Here is a 19,507-nt window from a genome sequence, read left to right on the forward strand (position 1 = left end):
TGTACAAGAAATATTTCAATGCATGTTTTTTTTATTTTCCTGTGTTTGCAAGAAGCCTTGACGTGAACCTGCTGTATTATACTCTGCCAGCAGACAGCATTCTTCATGCTGTGCAGTTTGAATCTGTTCAGTAGATCTTGAAGTCTCATGAAATGGTTTGAACTTTGTTCCATCAGCTTGTTTTGGGGGAAGAGAGGAATGTGTTGGGGAAATCAGCACAAGTGGATTTTGTATTCAGAGATATTCTTAAGATGACTTCTTGCCCAGATTTTCATTTTTCTTTCTACTGGCCATGGTTTGTTCCGCCAGCATGCAAGAATTCAAAGTTAACAGGATATAAAATTGGAAAGAACAGATTCTTACCGGGTTTTCCTTGACAGAAGCACATCGGTTTGCCCTTCCTAAATGACCTGTGATGATCTAGCAAATCTGTCCAAGTTGTACTGTTTGTTGTGAAGCGTTTGGAACAGAACCAGGGGCCAGGGATATTTATTCTGAACTTTACAATGTCCAGATCATTTTTTAACATTGGACAAGTGACTTCAAATTTATCCATCTGTTTATAACTTTACAATATAAAATTCACTTTGGGCATTTTATGACTAAATAAAATTATAGTGTATTTCCAAAGATCCTAAAAAGGATTGTCTCTTTATGAGCCAGCAGAAGACAAGCTCAGGAGTGTTACAGCCACTCAGGCAACTTACTACTGAAATTCTTGTGCATCACAGATGAACAAGAGGCCTTGAAGTCCATCATGAAGGACCTGGTAGCACTCCAGATGAGCCGACGTCACAGACTGACTGGATATGATACCATGAAGAATAAAGACGCTGCTCACTCCAACAAACAGGTAATAGGCCATTGAGTGAGGGCCTGACATGGTCACCTGGAGGCAGAAGGGACAGAGCTGACAGCCGGTCTGCTGCCTCTCTTCTCTCTTGTGTTTCTGATTGCTGAAGCATCACGGATAGGTTACCTGCCTGTTCTTGTTCAGACTGTTGCCAACACAGTAGCTTTTTTTATTTACTTACCTTTATGAACTAGGGAGGGTGTGGTTTGATAATTTGCAACTTCTTAGTATTCTCCTTTCCTCCCATGCATGTTTTTGGTGGGGTTTGGTCTGTGGAGATTATTAGCTAAAAAGTTTACCAAGTGGTTTTCTGGTTTCACAATCATATTATCATTTTTTTTACAAAATGACTTTATTATTTTTAAAGAAAAAACACAATGCCAGCAGTCCACCCCTCTTGGGCAGCCCTGCAATAACAAACCAGTGTGCCTCTGCAGTGGAAGAAAAAAAAATTCCGGTAAGCAAACTGGTTTCCTATTCAATATTAGCAATTAGAAATCAGGAGCATGTTTTAAAGTTATATGCAGTGACCTTTATAGAATTCATTTAAGCAGGTGTAGGAGGCCAGGAAAGCTTTTTTTCACTGACTCTATCATGCTGTAGCAGTAAGATGCACTTTTCATTGTAGTGGAAATAATACTTAAAGCAGGGAACTGAGAAGCGTAATGATGAAAAGGAAACAAGTATTTCCATTTCTGATGCAAAAGGAGGCCGCTGCAGTTTAAAGCTGCATAAAACAGTCTGATGGATAATGAACTAATGCTGGTTTCCCCATGATTCAAACTGCTTGTGAATACAGAATGAAGGTGCTGATGAAAGGTAGTCAAACTGAAGTTGATCCAAGAAGAACAGTGAAGGAGATTGTAAGGACTGGCTTTAGTGAAATGGTAATAAACCTTGTGGAAAAGGAAAGTGCCAGTGGCAGGTGTCTGAATAGAGGCAGTGTCCTTAACAGGGAGGATTGTCTGGAGTTACACAGTCATATGTCACAGGAAGAAAGGAATGAAACTAACCCTCATTTGAGTATGGGGATGTGAAATCTGTTTTCCAAAAAAACACCAACTTTTCCTAAGGTGTAAGCGGCAGGGTCAATACTTTATAAAGTTTCTCTAGGTTCATTCTACATTGCTAAAGACTTTTCTTCGTAGATAAAACTATTGCATTGACTTTGTGATAAAAAGAAAGGACAGAGTAGTATTGCTCAGGCAGTGTATGTTGCATATCATTTGAATGAAATACCTGAATGCAAAACCAACAATTTCAGTCAAGAATTCTTTGTCCCTTACTGTATTAAAAAATTAAATCAAGTTACTTACAATTAGACTAAGGTTAACAGGAGAAGTTACCTATATCAGTAAAATAACTCTTTCCAGTTATACCCTTATTACAGGCTTAAGCTTTTTGGAGCAGGCTTTAAAGTTCATGTCTGTCTCTTATGCTTTGTCTACTCATAATCTACTTGTTCAGCTGGGATCTGGGATTTCCTCGAATGTGCTGGACAAATCCGTAGATGGAATAGTACAAAATCCTTTCCAAATCACTTTGAAATGTAAATTCGGAGCTGTCTTAAATCAAAATCTGTAATCATTATTTATGATACTGCATCCCAGAGCTGGAACGCTGAAGCGCCCAACTTGGATTTGATTTCGTACTCATCTCTTAGGACAGTTTATGTGAGTTGCTTTAAAAAGTGGTTTCTATAGGCAATAGGTTGACTGCTTTCAAAGGAAACAGCACTAGATATTTAACTCCTCTAGGTTCTCTCTGAAATGTAAACACTACGATCACGTTGAATACCTTGTCTTAGATCTTTGAAAAATAGACACAAATAAGACAGTGACTGATCCTTTTGGAAAAGTCATCAGGAGATAGGTGCCAAATTCCATCCCCCCCTTCCCTTTGTTACAAATTACACATTTGGAAGCGTGCAATGACATTGAGAAAGAGATTTTAGTTTGCTTAGGTACCAGCAAATTGAAGAAAGGTTTCCAAAGATCCCTGAAATTCTTTTAGTGTTGTCTTACTTTAACTGGTGAGAGCTCTGTCACTTAGCCATTTCATGAACTAAACCACATCTTGAGGTCAGAAATTTAATCTGAAAAATAACTTTAATTCAGTTCAATCCAAACAGTCCTGTTTAATTCCCTTAGATTGGGCTACTTGGTATAGCCTTCCTTCCCTGAAAATCCCTCATATAAAGGGATCATTCCTCCAACATTACACCTAGGAAGCAGCTGTTTCATCAGTAGTTGGCTGGTGCACATCTCTTGTAGGTTTTTTATTATTCCTGTGCTGTTTGCTGCATATTTTTCCTTTACTGTTCAATTGAGTTCTCTAGAATTTGCTTCATTTTGCTGTCATTCTAAAGCGAGTTCTTTCTCTTCCCACATCTGAGAAAACATCTTTGGTGAAGTGATGTGTAAATTACCCACCTGCAGATGATTGTCGCTCTGATTGGGAAGCTCCTTTGTCGTGATCAGTTCTGTACCCACAGCATTGCTGCAGGAATACCGTGTACTCGCAGTGATTGCCTGGGTCCCTTTGAACTGCATTCTTGACCACTAAGCCTGCCAGATACTTCCTCTAACTAAAGAGCATTTCCTGGCCACATTTTTTTTAAGTTCCTAGATGTATGATTGCCTATTGTCTAAGGCTTTCACAGATGGCTTAATCTATTCCAATCACATAAATTGTGCAGCAGAAATTATGGAGTCTTATCAGAGCAGATTTTTTCCCCTTTTATTTTTATCTTTGTGACCTAAATTAGGATTTGAACTTTGATCTCCAGAGATGAAAGTTCAGCATGTTGACTCTTCCGTGCCACATCGCATCTTCTGAGTTGACAGTGAAATGCTCAGGTTGCACAGTCAGTGCTTTTAAGCATCTGCCAGATAAGAGTGCTGACCCCTTTGCACTTTAAATGATGACACAGAGGTAACTTGTTTGTAACTTTATAGTTTGAGTTTCAGGGGCTGCATTGTTGCAAAAGCAGATGTTTAGTCTGTATCTTAAGAATCAAAAATGTAGCCTGTTTCCTAGGTATCTTTTTTTACCATAGAAGAAAACATGCTTGCTTAGGGAATGCACAAAGAAAATAAGCTTCAGTTCAGAAGAATATGCAGTTGGACTCAAATTCAGATTTTTGCCGTGCAGTGTGAAAGATGGATTCATTTTCCTTAAAGTATATTTTGGTGTCCTCTGTTTAAATGAGAATTAAAAATTACAACTTGGTTTTTACCCCTTTCCTTCTCTTTCTCCTTCAGCAATTGCTCCATTCCTTGTGGTTCTGTGTTCACATGTCAGCATCTTGTGGTCCACAGTCTGCTTCAGCTTCCGTGGAGAAGGTTATCAGACTTGTGCTCTGATGAGCCTTTTGAGTAGTTGATGCCTACTGCAATCACAAATTGACCTGCTTTGTATTTCGGCCTTAAAATCATAATATGATGCATTTCTGTGCTGTGATGGATGCCAGATTTTCATTGTGAACTAACTTTTCGTTCTTTCTTCTGCAGAATGATGTAAGGATAAAGTTTGAACATAACGGGGAAAGACGGTAAGTCTGCCTTCGCTATTCTGGTTATTTGCTTAGTAGAATAATTTAGTCATCAGTAATTTAAGCTACGTATTTTGTTGGCTTCACTTGCCTTGTTCCTTAATGAAAAACACACAGTAAAGGCAGTGCCAAACAGGTCACACACAACTTGGTTATTTTTAAAAATCAGTGTGTTGTACAGTGCTTTCCTTTGATTTATTCCCATAACATTTATTTGTAAGTGAATTGCAGTAATATTAAAAAAGCTGTCCAGCTTGAAATAAATTCAGGCTGATAGTCTTATTTCAGATATGTTCCCTATTTGTTTCATTTAACTAAAACCAAATGAAACTGATCAGATTAGTATCATTCTTTTCTAGTTTCTCACTTCCTGATGACCTATCACTGTCCTGCTGTGACCGAGCAGCAGATACAGCAAGGGAGGAATTTTTTTTTTTATTGATCTGAAAGTCTCCTCCTTATTTCCTCTGATATTTGGTTTTGAGATGCTTTCTTTTAAAAAAAACCCAAAAACAAATAAACCCAGAATTAACTGAATTAGCATTTTCAGTGTTTACAGTATTGGATAAAATTTACCTGGACATTTCAAAGTAGGTCTAAAAAAGCCCCTGACCTGCCATCTAATTGAGAGGAGCTCTTGATACTGTTATAGCTGTTCAGTGGCCCTGTGAACACACAGGAAAGCTCCAAGCTTGTTTGCAGCTTCTTTGAGGCTGCTCTTGAGGTCTCACTGAGGGGAAAAAGGGATCTTAATATTATGGTCCAATTTCCTTTTTTTTTTTTTTTTTTTTTTTTTTTTTAAGAAATTAATTGGATTGTAAGCATGAATTTACGTGCTGTTCCTCACACACATCCTATGAGAATCCCTTGGTTTCTCCCATCCCAGGCAGTACTTTCAACATGTAGTAGTTCACGGTTTCATGATAAAAGGTATATTTCATGTTGATAGTACAACAGTGCAAGTGGTATGTAGTGATCCTAGCAGCCTGCTGCTAGCAAAGGTTACTGCCTGAGCTGCTTAAGCTTCTCCTCAAGTATCCTCCTTTGTTAAATTTAGGGATTTTTGTTAAAACAAAGGAGCAGAGGCATTCTTTGAAATCTGTCACTAAAAAGAACCCTGATTTTTGGTGCTGTAGGAGAAATTTTAAAAGTAATCATAGCTAGGATCTATTGCCTCCTTTGTCAGCCAGATCTTCTCAGCACTCTCCTGTGCCAGAGGCATTGTGTGGATTACAACAGAGCCACTGTGCAACATGTCAACATTTTTTGTGATACCATGTTAGGACAAGGTAACTCGGAAGCCAGATCTTGTCACCACAGTCCTATCATCTTGTGTATCTTCTGCCTGAGTGCATTGAAGATGGCACAGAGCTCAGGAGAGGAAAAAGGGTTTTCTTCTGAAGTAACATTAAAATGAAAAGGTTGATTGTGTGTTAGTCTAATTATGCGGTTACGCTTGCCTGAATTCCCCATTCCCAAAGTGGTATGCAGTTACAGACAGCAAGCTTGCACTGAGAATGTAAGTGTGTGTGCTTGATTTCAGAGGAGCTGCCAGATCTAACCACAAATATTTAAGGTGGTCAGGCAGGAATGGGCTCCTTAAACCCTGCAGCCCATGATTTTGTGTTAGAAGAGTGCACGGAGTTTTTAAACTAATAGAATTTGTGGCACCTGAGAACAGCTCTGCTTTTTAATGCATTGAGTGTAGAATGGAAGCCTTTATAAGGGACTTGAGCTCAACTGAGAGCTAAATTACATTTGTACAGTGCCAGAGTGCTATAATTTCATGGATGGGTTTCTCAGTAATATGTAGAAAATGTTATTGTGGGCTGCTTTTTAACAAGGACAATTATATCTAAATAGCTGAATGTTGTAGGTCTGGTAGCAAGATGAACCCTTCCTGGGACGGGGCTAAGGAAGCCAACTAACACTAGTGCTATTTAAAACAAAAGCTGTGTATAGCGAAAGGATGTGGAGTGCTGGTGAAGCAGGCTGGATGGATGTGGAAACTCAGCCTTCTATCCAAAGCATGGGTTGAGCACAGACTCATGTGAGCTTCCTCAGAGGTGATCCGTGGTTTCACTGAACTCAGAGAATTGCCCCCTATGAGCAAGATGGGTCTTTCAGGTCATCCTGCTTGATGGCAAAATTATAACGTGGTGCTAATAATCAGGCTTTTTGGGGCGGTATTTCAGCTATACTGAAGTGGTTATTTCAAGGTGCAGCAATGAGGTAAGCAGCTCTCCAAGTGGTCTAATAGCTTTCAGAACAAATAGCTTGCCAGAGCTGTTTGACTTGTAGTGGAGACACAACATGGTCTCATGGCACATGGAAGCAGATGGCAAGAAGTCTGGTTGCAGGAGCCCGAAGGCAGGAATGACCAACCATCTGGGCCTCGTGCAGCAGAGAGATGAAAAGTGGGTTTCTGAGCAGTAGACATCCTTGGTTTGTTGGAATAGTGGGTTGTAAACTATAGTTCACATTTGAATCCTCCAGTTCTTGATCCAGGATATTTTACTCACTGATTCATCTGAAGAGGGTGAAAATCGTCTTTTTCCACAGCTGTCAAGGTAGCGACTTTCTGAGTACTTGGCAACTTGCTACAGAAGAACATTCCACCAAAATAAACAGGTTTAGATGCTTTTCTGGAACTTCATATTACTCCTTTGCCTAAAGCATTAGAGTTTCTATTCCAAGGTAGGCAAAAGAGTAATAAAACCAAAGAAAAATATGCTGTCATTTTCTGAAAAGCATGTATGTGCCACAGGATCTGCAGGGTTCCCCCAGGACGGCTGTGCCTGTTGCCATTTTGGATTATTTGAGGCTGTTTGTGTGTGTGAGTCTAAAACTCCGGGCATTCAACTGGCAAGGGAACAGTTGAGCGCTAGAACTGGGGGTTTAGTGTGTCACCAAGTCTGGGCTTAGACAAAGTGATGAGAATAATTTACATCTGTGCATATTTTGTGTGTCAGTTGGTGAAGGTGCCCATACATATGAAGAAGCATAAGGGTATGAGAATGATCTGCCTTATATGAATATTGTATTTTATATGAATATTCTAAATTATTGAAAGTCAGCTGTGCCACTGCTGTTACAACTGAAGCAATATTTCAGTTTTTATCTATTAGGCATCTGTGATTTTTTTTTTTAAAAGGGGCAATTTTTTAAAATAAAGCAAGCTGTGAGTGACAAACGGGTGCATGGTTACAGTTAGATTTGACTCCAGCTCTTGAGAAAAAGCCCCTGCTGTGTTGCAAAGAAGGATAACTGCAGAGACAATGTAGTGAGTCTGTGATTCAGGTGTTTGGAGATGCTGGAGTTGAGCATGCAGGGGGCTAACGTCACAGACCACCTTTGGGAAAGAGGGTTTTCAGATTTCCTTTGTGTCCTCCTGCTGATGCCTTCCCTCAGGAGCTCAGGACTAACTTCGCTGTGGGAATGTTTGTTGAAAATGCATTTTGGAGATTTTTAGGGAGTGAGTTGTGAGTTCAGATATTGGAGTAGTTAAACTAAATACTTTTTAGTTCTTTGGGCTTTCTGCAGCTTTTAATTCTGCTCTCACTGAATGTGTTTGTGTTTTGTGCCTGAGGCAGTATTCTTTAAGCCAGAGTGCATAGGAGATTTGTATCCTCTTATGTGAAAGAAATTTATTCAGTAAAGAATACTTTTCTATCTAGAGACAAAGACATTCTATTTGAAATCCTCAGCTGAATATTGCATTTTGAGAAACCCTTTGGAAATGGACTAGAGATCAAGAATTCCTTGCTAAAATAATGAATATCAATTCAAATTAAAAAGGGTCACTGCCTACTTGAGGATGAAAGGCGAACATTCAAATGTGGTTTTAATGATTCAGACATCTTATTTGATTGCATTGCCACGTATATCTCTGAATTCAATCAGTGATTCTTTTTCTTTCCAGAATTATCCCATTTGTCCGTCCTGTGCGATATGAAGATGTGCAACAGAAAGTGAAAACAGCCTTTGGCCAGCCACTGGATCTCCACTACATGAATAATGAGGTACAGAGTGTTGTTATCAATGCTCAGAACTTGTAACACTCTCTCTGGATGACACCTCCTTTTCCCATCCCAAATTCTGTGCCCTTACATTTTATTTTCAGTTCTTTCCTCTAATATGACCCATAGTTGAATCACTCTGCTCCAGAGGAAAACGTGCTGAAGCTGACAAAACATCACACTGATGTTACTGTACAGACATCAGCAGCATCTTGCTTCCTCATACTGGTGTTGTTTGGGGGATTCTATTGGGGAAGTTAAAAAAAAAAAAAAAGGTATTTGAAGTATTTTGACTGTTGAAAGCAACTGTTAGAGGCCGGTGTGTACACGGTGTGAGGACTGCAGGCAGTCCCAGAGTCATTTCTTTGGCTGCCTGATTGCAGAGTCCATATTGTTTGTGTTGTCTAACTGCTGACCAGCAGCAGCCATCCAGCTATTGGTAACACATTTACCTCCTGCTGCCTGCAACACTCTCTGCTTTATTGCCCAGCTTGTAGTTGGAGAACAGGGGGAGGCTCTCTGGTATGAGCTGCTCTAGGGAGACTGCGGGCACTGTCATTGATAAACGAGTGTGACATGGGGAATAGCCTTCGTCTCTGAGGAACTGGGTAGTCCATGGTAATAATTTAAAGTATTTTGTTGGCTTTCTCACTCTGGACACTCTGACTTTTCCTTGCTGGTTTTTTTGCTCTCCCACTGTTCAGGACTGCATCCCTAATGAGAGAGAGGCAAAACCCCATTCACCAGTAGGAGTCAAACACAAATTAAATTAGTTCTTCAGTGTTAATAACATTCACGTTTAGAATTGTGAGTGGGCTGTAGAATAGATGGTGTCTGAGCATAATTTCATGGGGTCTTACTAGCAAGTTTTGAATTCTTCTTTGATTCCTGTTTGCAAAGTCCTAGTCTTTGTACTAGTCTCTATATGAAACCCAGTTTTCACTTGCATTAAGTCTGGATCAGAAGTATTATGAGACGATGGGAGTCAGGGGCGTGTCTCTGGTTTGTTGCAATCAACAAATTCAGGTAGCAGTTAATATTTTTGTGGTTGTTGCCTTAGAGAAATTTGCATAAGGTCAGCCATTTCTCTCATGGCATGGAAGGAAAACCTTGTTAAAAAGGACAGTAAGACAGTATTGTAATGAAAATTTGTGGAATAATTGAGCACCAAAATCCTATCTTATATTCCAATTATATTTTTTTTTTTTTTTAATGTTAGTTAAATACCTGTTGTGGAAGTAGACTTATTTTTTCTGTCTTTCCTAATGACTTCTTTTCCTGTTCTTTATTTTGCAGCTGTCTATTCCTTTGAAAAATCAAGATGACCTGGATAAAGCAGTAGATCTCTTAGACCGAAGCTCTAATGTGAAAAGCCTTAGAATATTATTGCTGTCTCAGGACAGGAACCATGTAGGTAACAATTTCTGTAACTACAGTAAAATTAAGATTTTTACCCTTAAGTCTCTGAAACATGATGGTAGCCTTATCTGAGAGTAACAGGAATTAGTAATACCACTCTTCAGAGCTGCAAATGTTTGTCCTCTTTGCTTTAGTTTAGCTATAGGTATCTTTTTTTTCCTTTTTTTTCTTCCTTCCCTGGCTTCAGCAGCTGTGCAGGGACTAAAACATTCCAGCTTTTGATATAAAGGCCATTTTGATGAAGGCCATTTTATATCAAGTACCCAATGACTGTATTCAGAAAACACTTAATGAGTTTGGTTTGCAAAGAACTTTTTTTTTTACCTTTGATTAATAGCACAGTGTTGAAAGTGCGTGTAATTATCTTGCCTTTTAAGAGAACACAGGCTGTCCTTGAAGACAAGCTATTAGCACTTTTTTTTCCTGATGTCCTGTTCCAAGGACATCTCACAGTGATTTTTTCAGTTCTCTAACTTAATGTATTGAATCCAGCCTTACTCTGTAGAAACTAAGTTGCTTTTAGCTAATAATGATGTATTCACATCTAAGATGAATTTGATTGTGTCTTGGTTCACTTTCCTATACCACAGGTGGTTGTGGCAGTAAGTGTCAATGTAGTTTGCAGTGCTCATCAGAAAAGATCATAACATGTGAAGTCTTTTAAGTCAAGCTCCCAAAGCTGCCCATTTTGGACAGTGAATCAAACTGTGAGCTGAAGAGGGCAAAAAGAGTCAGAAGCTTTCCTTATTCCTGATCTCTGACTGGAGAACTTTGTTCATTTAACCAATGTCTTGTTTTTTTCAGAATTAAAGTCATATATCTTTTCAAGATAAAGACCTTGATAGCTTCGATATTTTATTTGCAAATTACCAAATTATCTTGAAGAGTGTGACACACAAGGCTACCCTGTCTTGAAAGCTCTGTTGGCAGTAGCTTGCCCGTCTCAAATGTTCATCCCTATTCAAGTTCTGCAGGCTGTGAGCTCAAACTTTTGAAATAATCACACCTGTAATTCTTGGAACTGTCAGGAGAACTTAAATATACCTCTTGCTATTTTTTAATTTGATAATCCATGTTAATAGAAATACAAAAACTTTCAGGAGTGTTAACAGCCCTTTCCCAAATGACTGGATGCCAAAAGCTGGAAAGGTGTGGGAGAGGATGATGCTGTTCCTTGTCGTATGCCCTTTCCCTGAGCATTTGTTACTGGCTGTTCTGGAGACAATACTTGGCAAGAAGGTCTTTGGTCTGACCTGGTGTAGTCAGACTTTGTTCTGTGTTGTCAGGAAATAGTCTGTAAAAGGTGACCTCAACTTTTGGTATAACACAGTAAAACAATCCTCTTTTAGAGCCCTCTATTAATTTCAGTGTCTTCAGACTGCAAATCAGATGTTAAATGATACTATCTAAACTTTATATAAGCCACCTACAGTAAACACTTAATAAATCTCATCCCTACACCAACCACCAGCCAGTACTGTGGTCTTGTCCTTTTATTAGCTGTTTTTTCCTCTTTTGCTCAAAGCAGAAACAAACAGTGAAGTCTTCAGTAAGTGCCACTGTTTCCCCCCCTCTCCTTCGACTTCCTCTTCAGCTCTGAGTTGCCTGACAGGAGAGAGCCCTACATGTGATAAAGCAAAAGCCCACAAGTCTGAAGGAGGTTTCTTAGCTGCATGATCTCATCCCACTGAGGGAGCGGGAAGCATTATTTTTCCTGAAGTACAGGATGCAGATTTTGTTTTGGTTGTGCTCTTTTCTTTTTCTGGGGATAGAAAGGTAATGCCGTGACTTTGGCACAAATATGTATATAAAACAAATTCACTTTACAGCAGTAGCTGTGTGACTAGTACCGAGAGCCTGTGTTTGTCAAGACCGTTTATATTAATTTTCTTATGCCTCTTTCTGTGGCTCATTTGTGCTTTTCGTTTGTCAAGCAGCTCACTTCTTTCTTTGTGTTTGGAAACTAATGGGAAGAACTGGTTAAGTTGAACACCTAGAGCTAGACCATCCACATAAATGGTGTGACCTCTGCACCCTTTATTCAGCTCCCATGAATCTATTCATAGTAGAGTTTATGTAATTTAAATCAGGCTCCCTCCTTACTCTGTGCAAGGGTAAGTGATTGTGTCCAAATGGTTTGCCAGTCATATTCAAATAATTTTCAGAAGACAGAATTAATTTCCTTGGAGTCTCTTTGGTTATGTTCATCTCAATAAGTGCTTTACAAGTATTAGTTAAATTGTGTAACACACAAGAGGAAAGGACTATTATATCCTCTTGTAAAACTAGGTACTTTGGGACAACAAGATTAAAATTGAGTGTCCACCAGTATTGAGCACCTGCTTTGACATGCAGAGGATCTCACTTGCTTGGGGGAGGTCAGAAGTTCACAGTATTTCATATGTTCAGACCTTAGTGCACCATCCTCAGATTGTTGGTGTCCTAGTCAGTCTTGTGTTAAGAGCTCACATTCCCTTTATCATCCATGGAAAGAGCACAGAGGTGTTGGATGCCTAAAGCTGCAGTCTAAATATTTCCAAGCGAGCACCCTCTGCAGTCTGAAGTGGCCTGGCAGTTTCTCCTGGCAGAGCTGTGTGTAACTGCTGCACAAGGAGGTCAACAGTTCTCCTGGGCAGCATCCTCCTGCCGTAAGTTGTAAACTCATCCTGCAGTTCCTCTTCCTACAGAGCGTGCTGGAGTTACCCCTTCCACCTTTCTCAACAAATCAGGGAGAAGTCCTTTGACATGTCTCCTGTCATTCCTCTTCCTGCTTTGAATGAGATAAAGGCATTGTGGAAAAATGCTCTTTAATTAGATGATGTCTTACATTCAGGAAAGGATGAATAAAAGCAACATAGTGTTCATGTTGGCATCTCCAGACTCTTTGTGCTCTTAAACTCTCTAGAATTTATTTTCACTTAGTGTGAGTTGTCAGGTTACTTTTTAAAGATTCTTGGAGAGTCAAGTTGCTATCTCACTGCTTCTGAAAGAGAGCAAGATGTGTAATTTATCTCTGCTAACCAAAGTAGCTGATAGAAATTGTAGGTTCTTCCGGTCTGGTCTCAGTGAGTGGTATCAGCCCCTTCTTGTTGATTTCATAGGTAGCTGCTAATGGAAGACAAACATTGAGACTTGTAAATCCTGCATTCCTCCTGATTTGAGGCTGGAGGGTAGCAGGCTCTAGTTGTTTGACTCCTGGTTTACACAATAATTGTAAAGCTTACTCTTTTGCTGCCTTTCTTGTTTGTGTTCTGTGAAGTTAATAAGATCACAGGCTCTAGAGCTATTTCTCAGCTACTTTCTTGTTACTAAACATAATGGTATTTTTGAAACTGTGGCCAAACTGCTTGAGCTCCTTAGTCTCATTTTATTTTATTTTATTTTTTCATTTTACCCAACAGACCAGTTCTTCACCCCATTCTGGACTGCCCAAACAAGTCAGGATTAAAACTTCCCAATCTGTGGGGGATGTGAACACACCCTATCAGCAGCCAGAACCCAGAAGTAGGCATCTGTCTGTCAGTGAGTATTTTTGCCACTTCTGCTTGTCTTTGTTTTTTTGTGAAATGTATCTTTTGGACACTAGTGTTTATGGTACAGCATTTATGAAAGCCATGAGAAATTGAAAGGTTATTCTAGGACAAGGCAGTTCATTTTCAAAAGCTCTTAATGTGTTTACAATAGAATGTTTCAAAGTTCCTTACTAAGTTGTTAAACAGCTGAGGAGCTGCTAAAGGGGATGTCCTAAAGCCAGATTCATTGAGGTTAGAAATTTGGAAAGCTTACGTGAGTCCATTAAGTTTTTTATTTAGATTGGCAATTTCAGTTCATGAAACCTAGATTTGTTTGGGTTTTTTTTTTTAATGTTGGGTTTTGGAATCTGTCCTCACTCCTGTAATCAGCATTTTACTAGTAGCACAGGAATTGCCACTGCATATGTAACAGTGCCCCTACATATTGAGCTCCCTAACCTTTCACTCTCATAATTACCAGATGAGTAGAGCACAAGGCTGATATCATAAGTGACTGGCACAGCAGCACAAAAGACAGTAAGAAGAGTCAGAGTGATATGTACCTTTGTCTTTCTGTTAGCTTAGTGAACTCATGTTTAGTGGAAAGGTCCATGTAAGACTCTTGTAATTTCTATGACTTCTATCTCTGCTAGATTAGTCTGAATCATCCCAATTTCTGTGTTATAATCCCCTGTGTAACTATGCAGTACAGTGCAAATCTGTGGTTGAAGAGCTCCTTAACTTTTTCTGGGGAAAAACTAAAACTTCTAAAACTGCTTCAAAGACTTTTGGGTCAAAAAAAAAACAACAAAAAAACCAAACTGTTGTTTAGAATCTGGCTCCTTGGTGTGAAATTCAGTGAGCAGTGAAAGAGCAAGAAGGTGGTGAGCAATAATAGGGATCTGCAGTATGAAGGCTGGAGCCTAAGATGGTGTTCTGTGTGAATGACTTTGGCTTTAGAAGTGAGAAAAATTAAATTTTGCTGAAAACAGAAGCAGAGGATGAATGTGTTTGTTACAAAAGCTATTTTAGGGCTTGTCAGACCTAATGCTTCAGATGACAAGTGCTGCAAATCATGAGGGCAGTACTAGGAGCTGGGAATGTCAGAGCTGTTTTGTTTCAAAGTTCTAAAACAGCTCCCTCTGTGGAAGAGGAGTGCTTCAGTTTCATTAGCTGTGGAAACCTGAGGCATAGTCACTACAGGATTTTGGATTAGTATTTGCAAGGAAATCTTAGTGTCACATAATAAATCAAATTAAACTAGAACAGACAGTCTCCATATTGGGGGTCTAAACCAGAGTCAGATCCACACTGTTCTGACCAAAGGTAATTGGGAGAGTGAGCTGAGCAGAGAAGAACTTGAGAACTAGACCAGTAGTTCTCAATACTAAACTTGTCTAGCAAACCTGTTTGTAGCCTGTCTAGAGTCTGCTGGTCCCTTTTTTGTACAGTTTGCTTTTATAAAGTAGCAAACAAACAAAGAAGTGCTGAAAGCTTGTGAAGTACGTGACTGAAATCGAGACAAAAAAGAGTTTTCCCATCCTTTCTAGTTTAAACTTAATATACATAAAAAGAGCAACATTCCTCAGTCACGTGAAGAAGGCAGCAGTATCCATGCACGTCTGAACACCACGTTTCTTTTTTCACAGACAAATTCCATGGCAACAATATTTTATTTAAAAAAAAAAAAAAATCTTTCTCCTTTATTGGCATTCTAAGGTATCCAAATAATGATGCCAAAGCTAACAGACTGCACCGAGTGTCTGTCATGGGTAAACTGTATAGTAATAAGGGGCCCCTGCTGTATCCCATTTGTACAGACTCTTTCCTCTTATCCCAGCTTATGGATGCTTTTTGATCAGCCTGTCATTTATCAATCAAAAAAGCATTGGTTTTATATTCTGAACATATCAAAGTACCACACTGTTACCTTATTAAGAGATCCCGAAGATTTCCAGTTCTGTCTGATAGTAATTTGGCAATAGCTCAGTCTTGAATCAATTTCTTCTTCCTTCTCTTTTCCTATCATTGATTTGGAAAAGGACTGTATCCCTGTTTCCTAGTGCTTCAGGCATAGACTTTCGTATTCATACCACGTCATGCAATGAAAGTCGAAAGCAGAGTTCAGCAAAAGTTGTTTGCATGCAGATACAGATAGATCTGTGTAGTTCCTGTCTTCTAAAGTGGATGAGCCTCAAGCCTGCTGTCACCAATTCAGAGGTTTGGAAGTAAAGATAACTTTTATTTATTAAAAAAACAAAAAAAAACCACACACAAAAAAAACCTGAGAAAGAAGTTGCTAAGCATTCTGGCAGCACTTGTGTTTTTTCCACTCACTTCCTTTGATATACATTGATTTAGTGCCGACTTCCTTTTCCTGCCCAGTGATGGTGGCCTTTCCACAATAGCAGCTGGGTCGATGCCAGCAGGACTTGGGCTCCCTTCAGCCAACCATGGCATTGTATCGGAAAGATTGAAAGTGTGCTCCCGTGACTCAGTGCAGCCCCAAAGCACGCTCTCTTGTTTATCTCCACACCAGTTGGCTTGCAGTGTCACGTGAGCCCCGCAGAGCTATTCGGAAAATCAGGTGGCAGCTCTAAGCAATAGATTATTTCTTTTTCTTTTTTCATGTAGCTCACCCCATCATGCACTCTGAACCATGCCAGCGTTGGGGTTTTTTTTCTTCTGCAGTTCTCTGGAAGGTGTGTGCATTGTTTTGCAGTTAACTTCTACAAGTGTTTGCCTTCACTCTTTATTACAATAACTTCTGTAGAAAATATTTTCCTTGGGAGAGTATTTGCTGATCTTTACCCATCTTTCATAGCACCTGTGTACACACACTTAATTGAAGACAGCATTGTAAAGAGCACAGCTTGAGAGCTGGTCTTAAAACACCATCTCTGACTTCATGGGTGACCTTGAGTAGATTGGCTGGACCACAGCATTTCTTGGAGCTCACAGTGTGGCTTGGTGGGAACTGTAGGTGGATAGATCACTGCAAAAAGGGATTTTGTGTCTTCCTGTTTCTAAAGTGTCTTCATCATCTTTGAGATCTGCAAGGAAAAAAATAAATCCTAGGGACAAAGTTTCTCTTAGTAGGTAGCACAACAGAAACTCTTTAGGTAATACTGTTAACAGATGAGTAAAATGTTTTTCTTATCCTTTGGCTCCTAAATATATTCTCTGTCCATCTAGCTGCTATCTCTTCTAATTAACAGAAATTGCAGAATCTCCCTCCATGTGTTTTCACCCAAACTAGTCATACAGTTCCATTTTTCACTCAGTACAACAGAACTTTTGGAGTTATTTACAAAGGTAAGAGTGCTCCCACGTGACACTGAAATTGCTCAGTGTCAGTAAAATTATCTCAGCTGATGATGACTAGCAGGGATTAGTGCTGCCGCTCGAGGTAAATGATACTTGTTGAGGCAAACTTATAATCAAGACAGAATATTGGTTGCCCTGACAAGTGTTCAGTGGAGATTAGCAGTGAACTGAAGTTCATACCCAAAAGCCAAGGAATGGAGGGTCCTCTGCCTTCCCTAAGATACTGAAATGATGCTCAGAAGGTTGAGCAGAAGAGGATGGAAGTAGATGACTGCTCAGTTAGAAGCTTCTCAAATAATTTTGCAGTGTCTAAAATGGCTGTACAGGTGCTTGTTGAACAATTTGCTTTTTGACATGGCACCTCCTGGTTCCATTTCTGTCCAGACCATAAAGTTCACTCCAGAGTTGTTGTGATCATAGAGGTCTAGCGTTAGAGGTGGATATTTGGATTTTGTTTATGTGCAGTTTCATTTCAGTAATATATAAAAAATGTCCATAACATTCATAAATATAAAAAAATGTCCTTCTTTCTGGCCCAGGTTCCCAGAACACAGGCCGAAGTTCACCACCTCCTGGGTATGTTCCAGAGAGGCAACAGCGCATTGCTCGGCAAGGTTCCTACACCAGCATCAACAGTGAAGGCGAATTCATCCCAGAAACTAATGAACAGTGTGTAAGTATGAGCATTAGAGTGAGAAAAAATAAGTCCAGCTGCTAAAAGGAACTGGCTGCTGCTCTCTGAGCCCTCTTTATCACTCTGGAATATTCACTAGCTGCAGTATATTATCACCTACTGGTGCTGCTGCTTTGTTCATTTAAACTGTACTTCAAACTTATTTGTAGTTGTGCAAGTTCCAAGCCTTTGTTGGACTGCCAGAAGCATGTATGGTGGGCATTGTCTCCACCTCTGAACGAGTAGCTTACACATGTATGCTCAGGTTTCCTATTACCAGCTTTGTGTGACCCTCTTGCATTTGAAACTGCACTTTCCATTCAGAAAAGTAGGAAGTAAGGCCAAAGGGCAACTTGCAGGTGGAGGCAGCAATGCAGTAGCACCAGCGGAGGCTGTTTCTGATCCCAAGTCACTTGGGATCAAAACACAGCACAAGGTTGACTTAAACTTTTAATTTTCACAGCAGAGTCCTTCAGATGCCCAAAGCAATGTCTCAAATTTGCTATGTCCTTAAGGATTTCTGTGGAAGATGAAGGAAAAATGTACATTCTAAATAGCTTTAGACTCTCTTCTTCATGTGGACGTCCTCATGGCAAGCAGTAGTGGACTCTGATCCTCTTGCACAGCCTCTTTTAGGCATTAAACTGAACTGATGTTGCCATGTGATTTCTGTGTTGCAGATGCTGGACCCTTTAAGCAGTGCTGAGAACTCGGTGTCAGGAAGCTGTCAGTCCTTGGACAGGTCAGCAGACAGGTACAAATGTACAAGCTGGTAGGAACTTACATGCTGAAATTGAAATGCCAGTTGTATTTATGCAGAAGTCTATTTTCCATCTCATAAATTTTCTTGGAGAGAAATAGGAACTTATTTCCTACCTATATCCCAATATATTTCTTAGAAGTACATCTTAAGGCTGCTTTATTTTCTGGCAAAACCATACACCAACAAACTGGTGCTTCAGTAGCTCTGTGTTATAAATACAAAGTTGTAAAGCGTGCTGTCTGTGTGGAGCCTAGACTCGGAGTACATCTGGCTGCAGGGTATTTAAATCTCTTTTAGACAAGGCTCTACTTGTTCATTTAAAAAAAAAAAACAAAAAACAAAAACAACAAAAAACAACCTATTCTGAGGTTACAGAAATATACCATTACATTAGATTCCTGTGTCCTGCAAGATAGAATGTTAATTCCAAAGGTAAATAGAGGGGCTTTTCCTTTGATGAAGAGTTTGTCACAGTCTGATGCTCCAGATCTTTTTTCTTCTCTTTCTTTGCTGTTGGTGTTGCTTGAGGTGTTGGTGGGCAGCCTTAGATCCTATCAACTTGAATAGCAACTATGGCTTCTCAGCACCTGTAATATTTGGCTTCAGCATGCTCTTAAGATTCCTTCAAGCTGATTCCTGTATGTGCTTTTATGTCAAACACTTGAGTTTAGGTTTTGTAGCCATTCACTTCCTCCAGTCCATGGAGTTGCAAAGAAGCACTCACAGTTAACCTGTGTGCATGCATGCATTAATTTATTTGAGGATGGGGACATTGCTAATTTGTTACTTGTCCTTCTCTCACTTTTCCCTGCCTGAAGTAGAGGACAGGGCAAAAAAGCCTTTCTGGTTATTCCTTGTAAGAATGGGCATTATCTGGGGAAACTGTTGTTCTTTGTGTAGGAAAGGAATCTCATTTGGGAGTCTGAAAGCTGTATCAGGCTCCCTCCATTTCAAAAAAAAAAGTGCAAATAGCATACTTTTGGCACAGACTGAGTTTGTGTAATCTCTTAAGAGATGTTAAAGGCCTTCTGCCAAACTAGGGGCCGTACTTAGGCTTGCCTGAGGAGCCCTGCTTATTGGGGAGAAAGGCAAGGGATCAGTGTTGTAAGCAACTTTTGTGGTAATGCTCATCTGCTGCTTGTAGAGAGGAAAGTGCACGGAAGGTTTCATGAGAAGAACTCTTCCCACTCATGATAAACCACCCCGGACAGTGGTCCCCATTCTCTGCTGTCCTGTGAGCAGTATGCTGCAAGTGGTACCCTGTTCTGCTCTTCCTCTTATCCTTGATTTTAACCTTCCATTTCACATGGCTGAATGAAGCACTGGGTCACAAACCAGTGAGAAACTTAATTTCCTAAAAATATATCCTCCCCCCTTAGAAGATATTT

The 19,507-nt window shown here is 39.8% G+C and overlaps 1 protein-coding gene across 1 annotated transcript in view; it reads left to right on the plus strand.

Moving 5' to 3' along the window:
• The first annotated feature begins 736 nt into the window (after positions 1–736).
• Positions 737–19,507, plus strand: part of MAP3K3 (mitogen-activated protein kinase kinase kinase 3) — a 30,591-nt gene continuing 11,820 nt past the window's right edge. Inside the window, exons 1-8 of the mRNA XM_029085126.1 lie at positions 737–853; positions 1,221–1,310; positions 4,366–4,406; positions 8,329–8,428; positions 9,722–9,835; positions 13,246–13,366; positions 17,223–17,356; positions 18,037–18,110. Coding sequence (XP_028940959.1) covers positions 758–853; positions 1,221–1,310; positions 4,366–4,406; positions 8,329–8,428; positions 9,722–9,835; positions 13,246–13,366; positions 17,223–17,356; positions 18,037–18,110 — 770 coding nt within the window. The 5' untranslated portion in view covers positions 737–757. The remainder of the gene's footprint in view (positions 854–1,220; positions 1,311–4,365; positions 4,407–8,328; positions 8,429–9,721; positions 9,836–13,245; positions 13,367–17,222; positions 17,357–18,036; positions 18,111–19,507) is intronic.

The sequence above is a fragment of the Antrostomus carolinensis genome, unplaced genomic scaffold (assembly GCF_000700745.2).
Source record: "Antrostomus carolinensis isolate BGI_N321 unplaced genomic scaffold, ASM70074v2 scaffold32275, whole genome shotgun sequence".
NCBI classification, from domain to species: domain Eukaryota; kingdom Metazoa; phylum Chordata; class Aves; order Caprimulgiformes; family Caprimulgidae; genus Antrostomus; species Antrostomus carolinensis.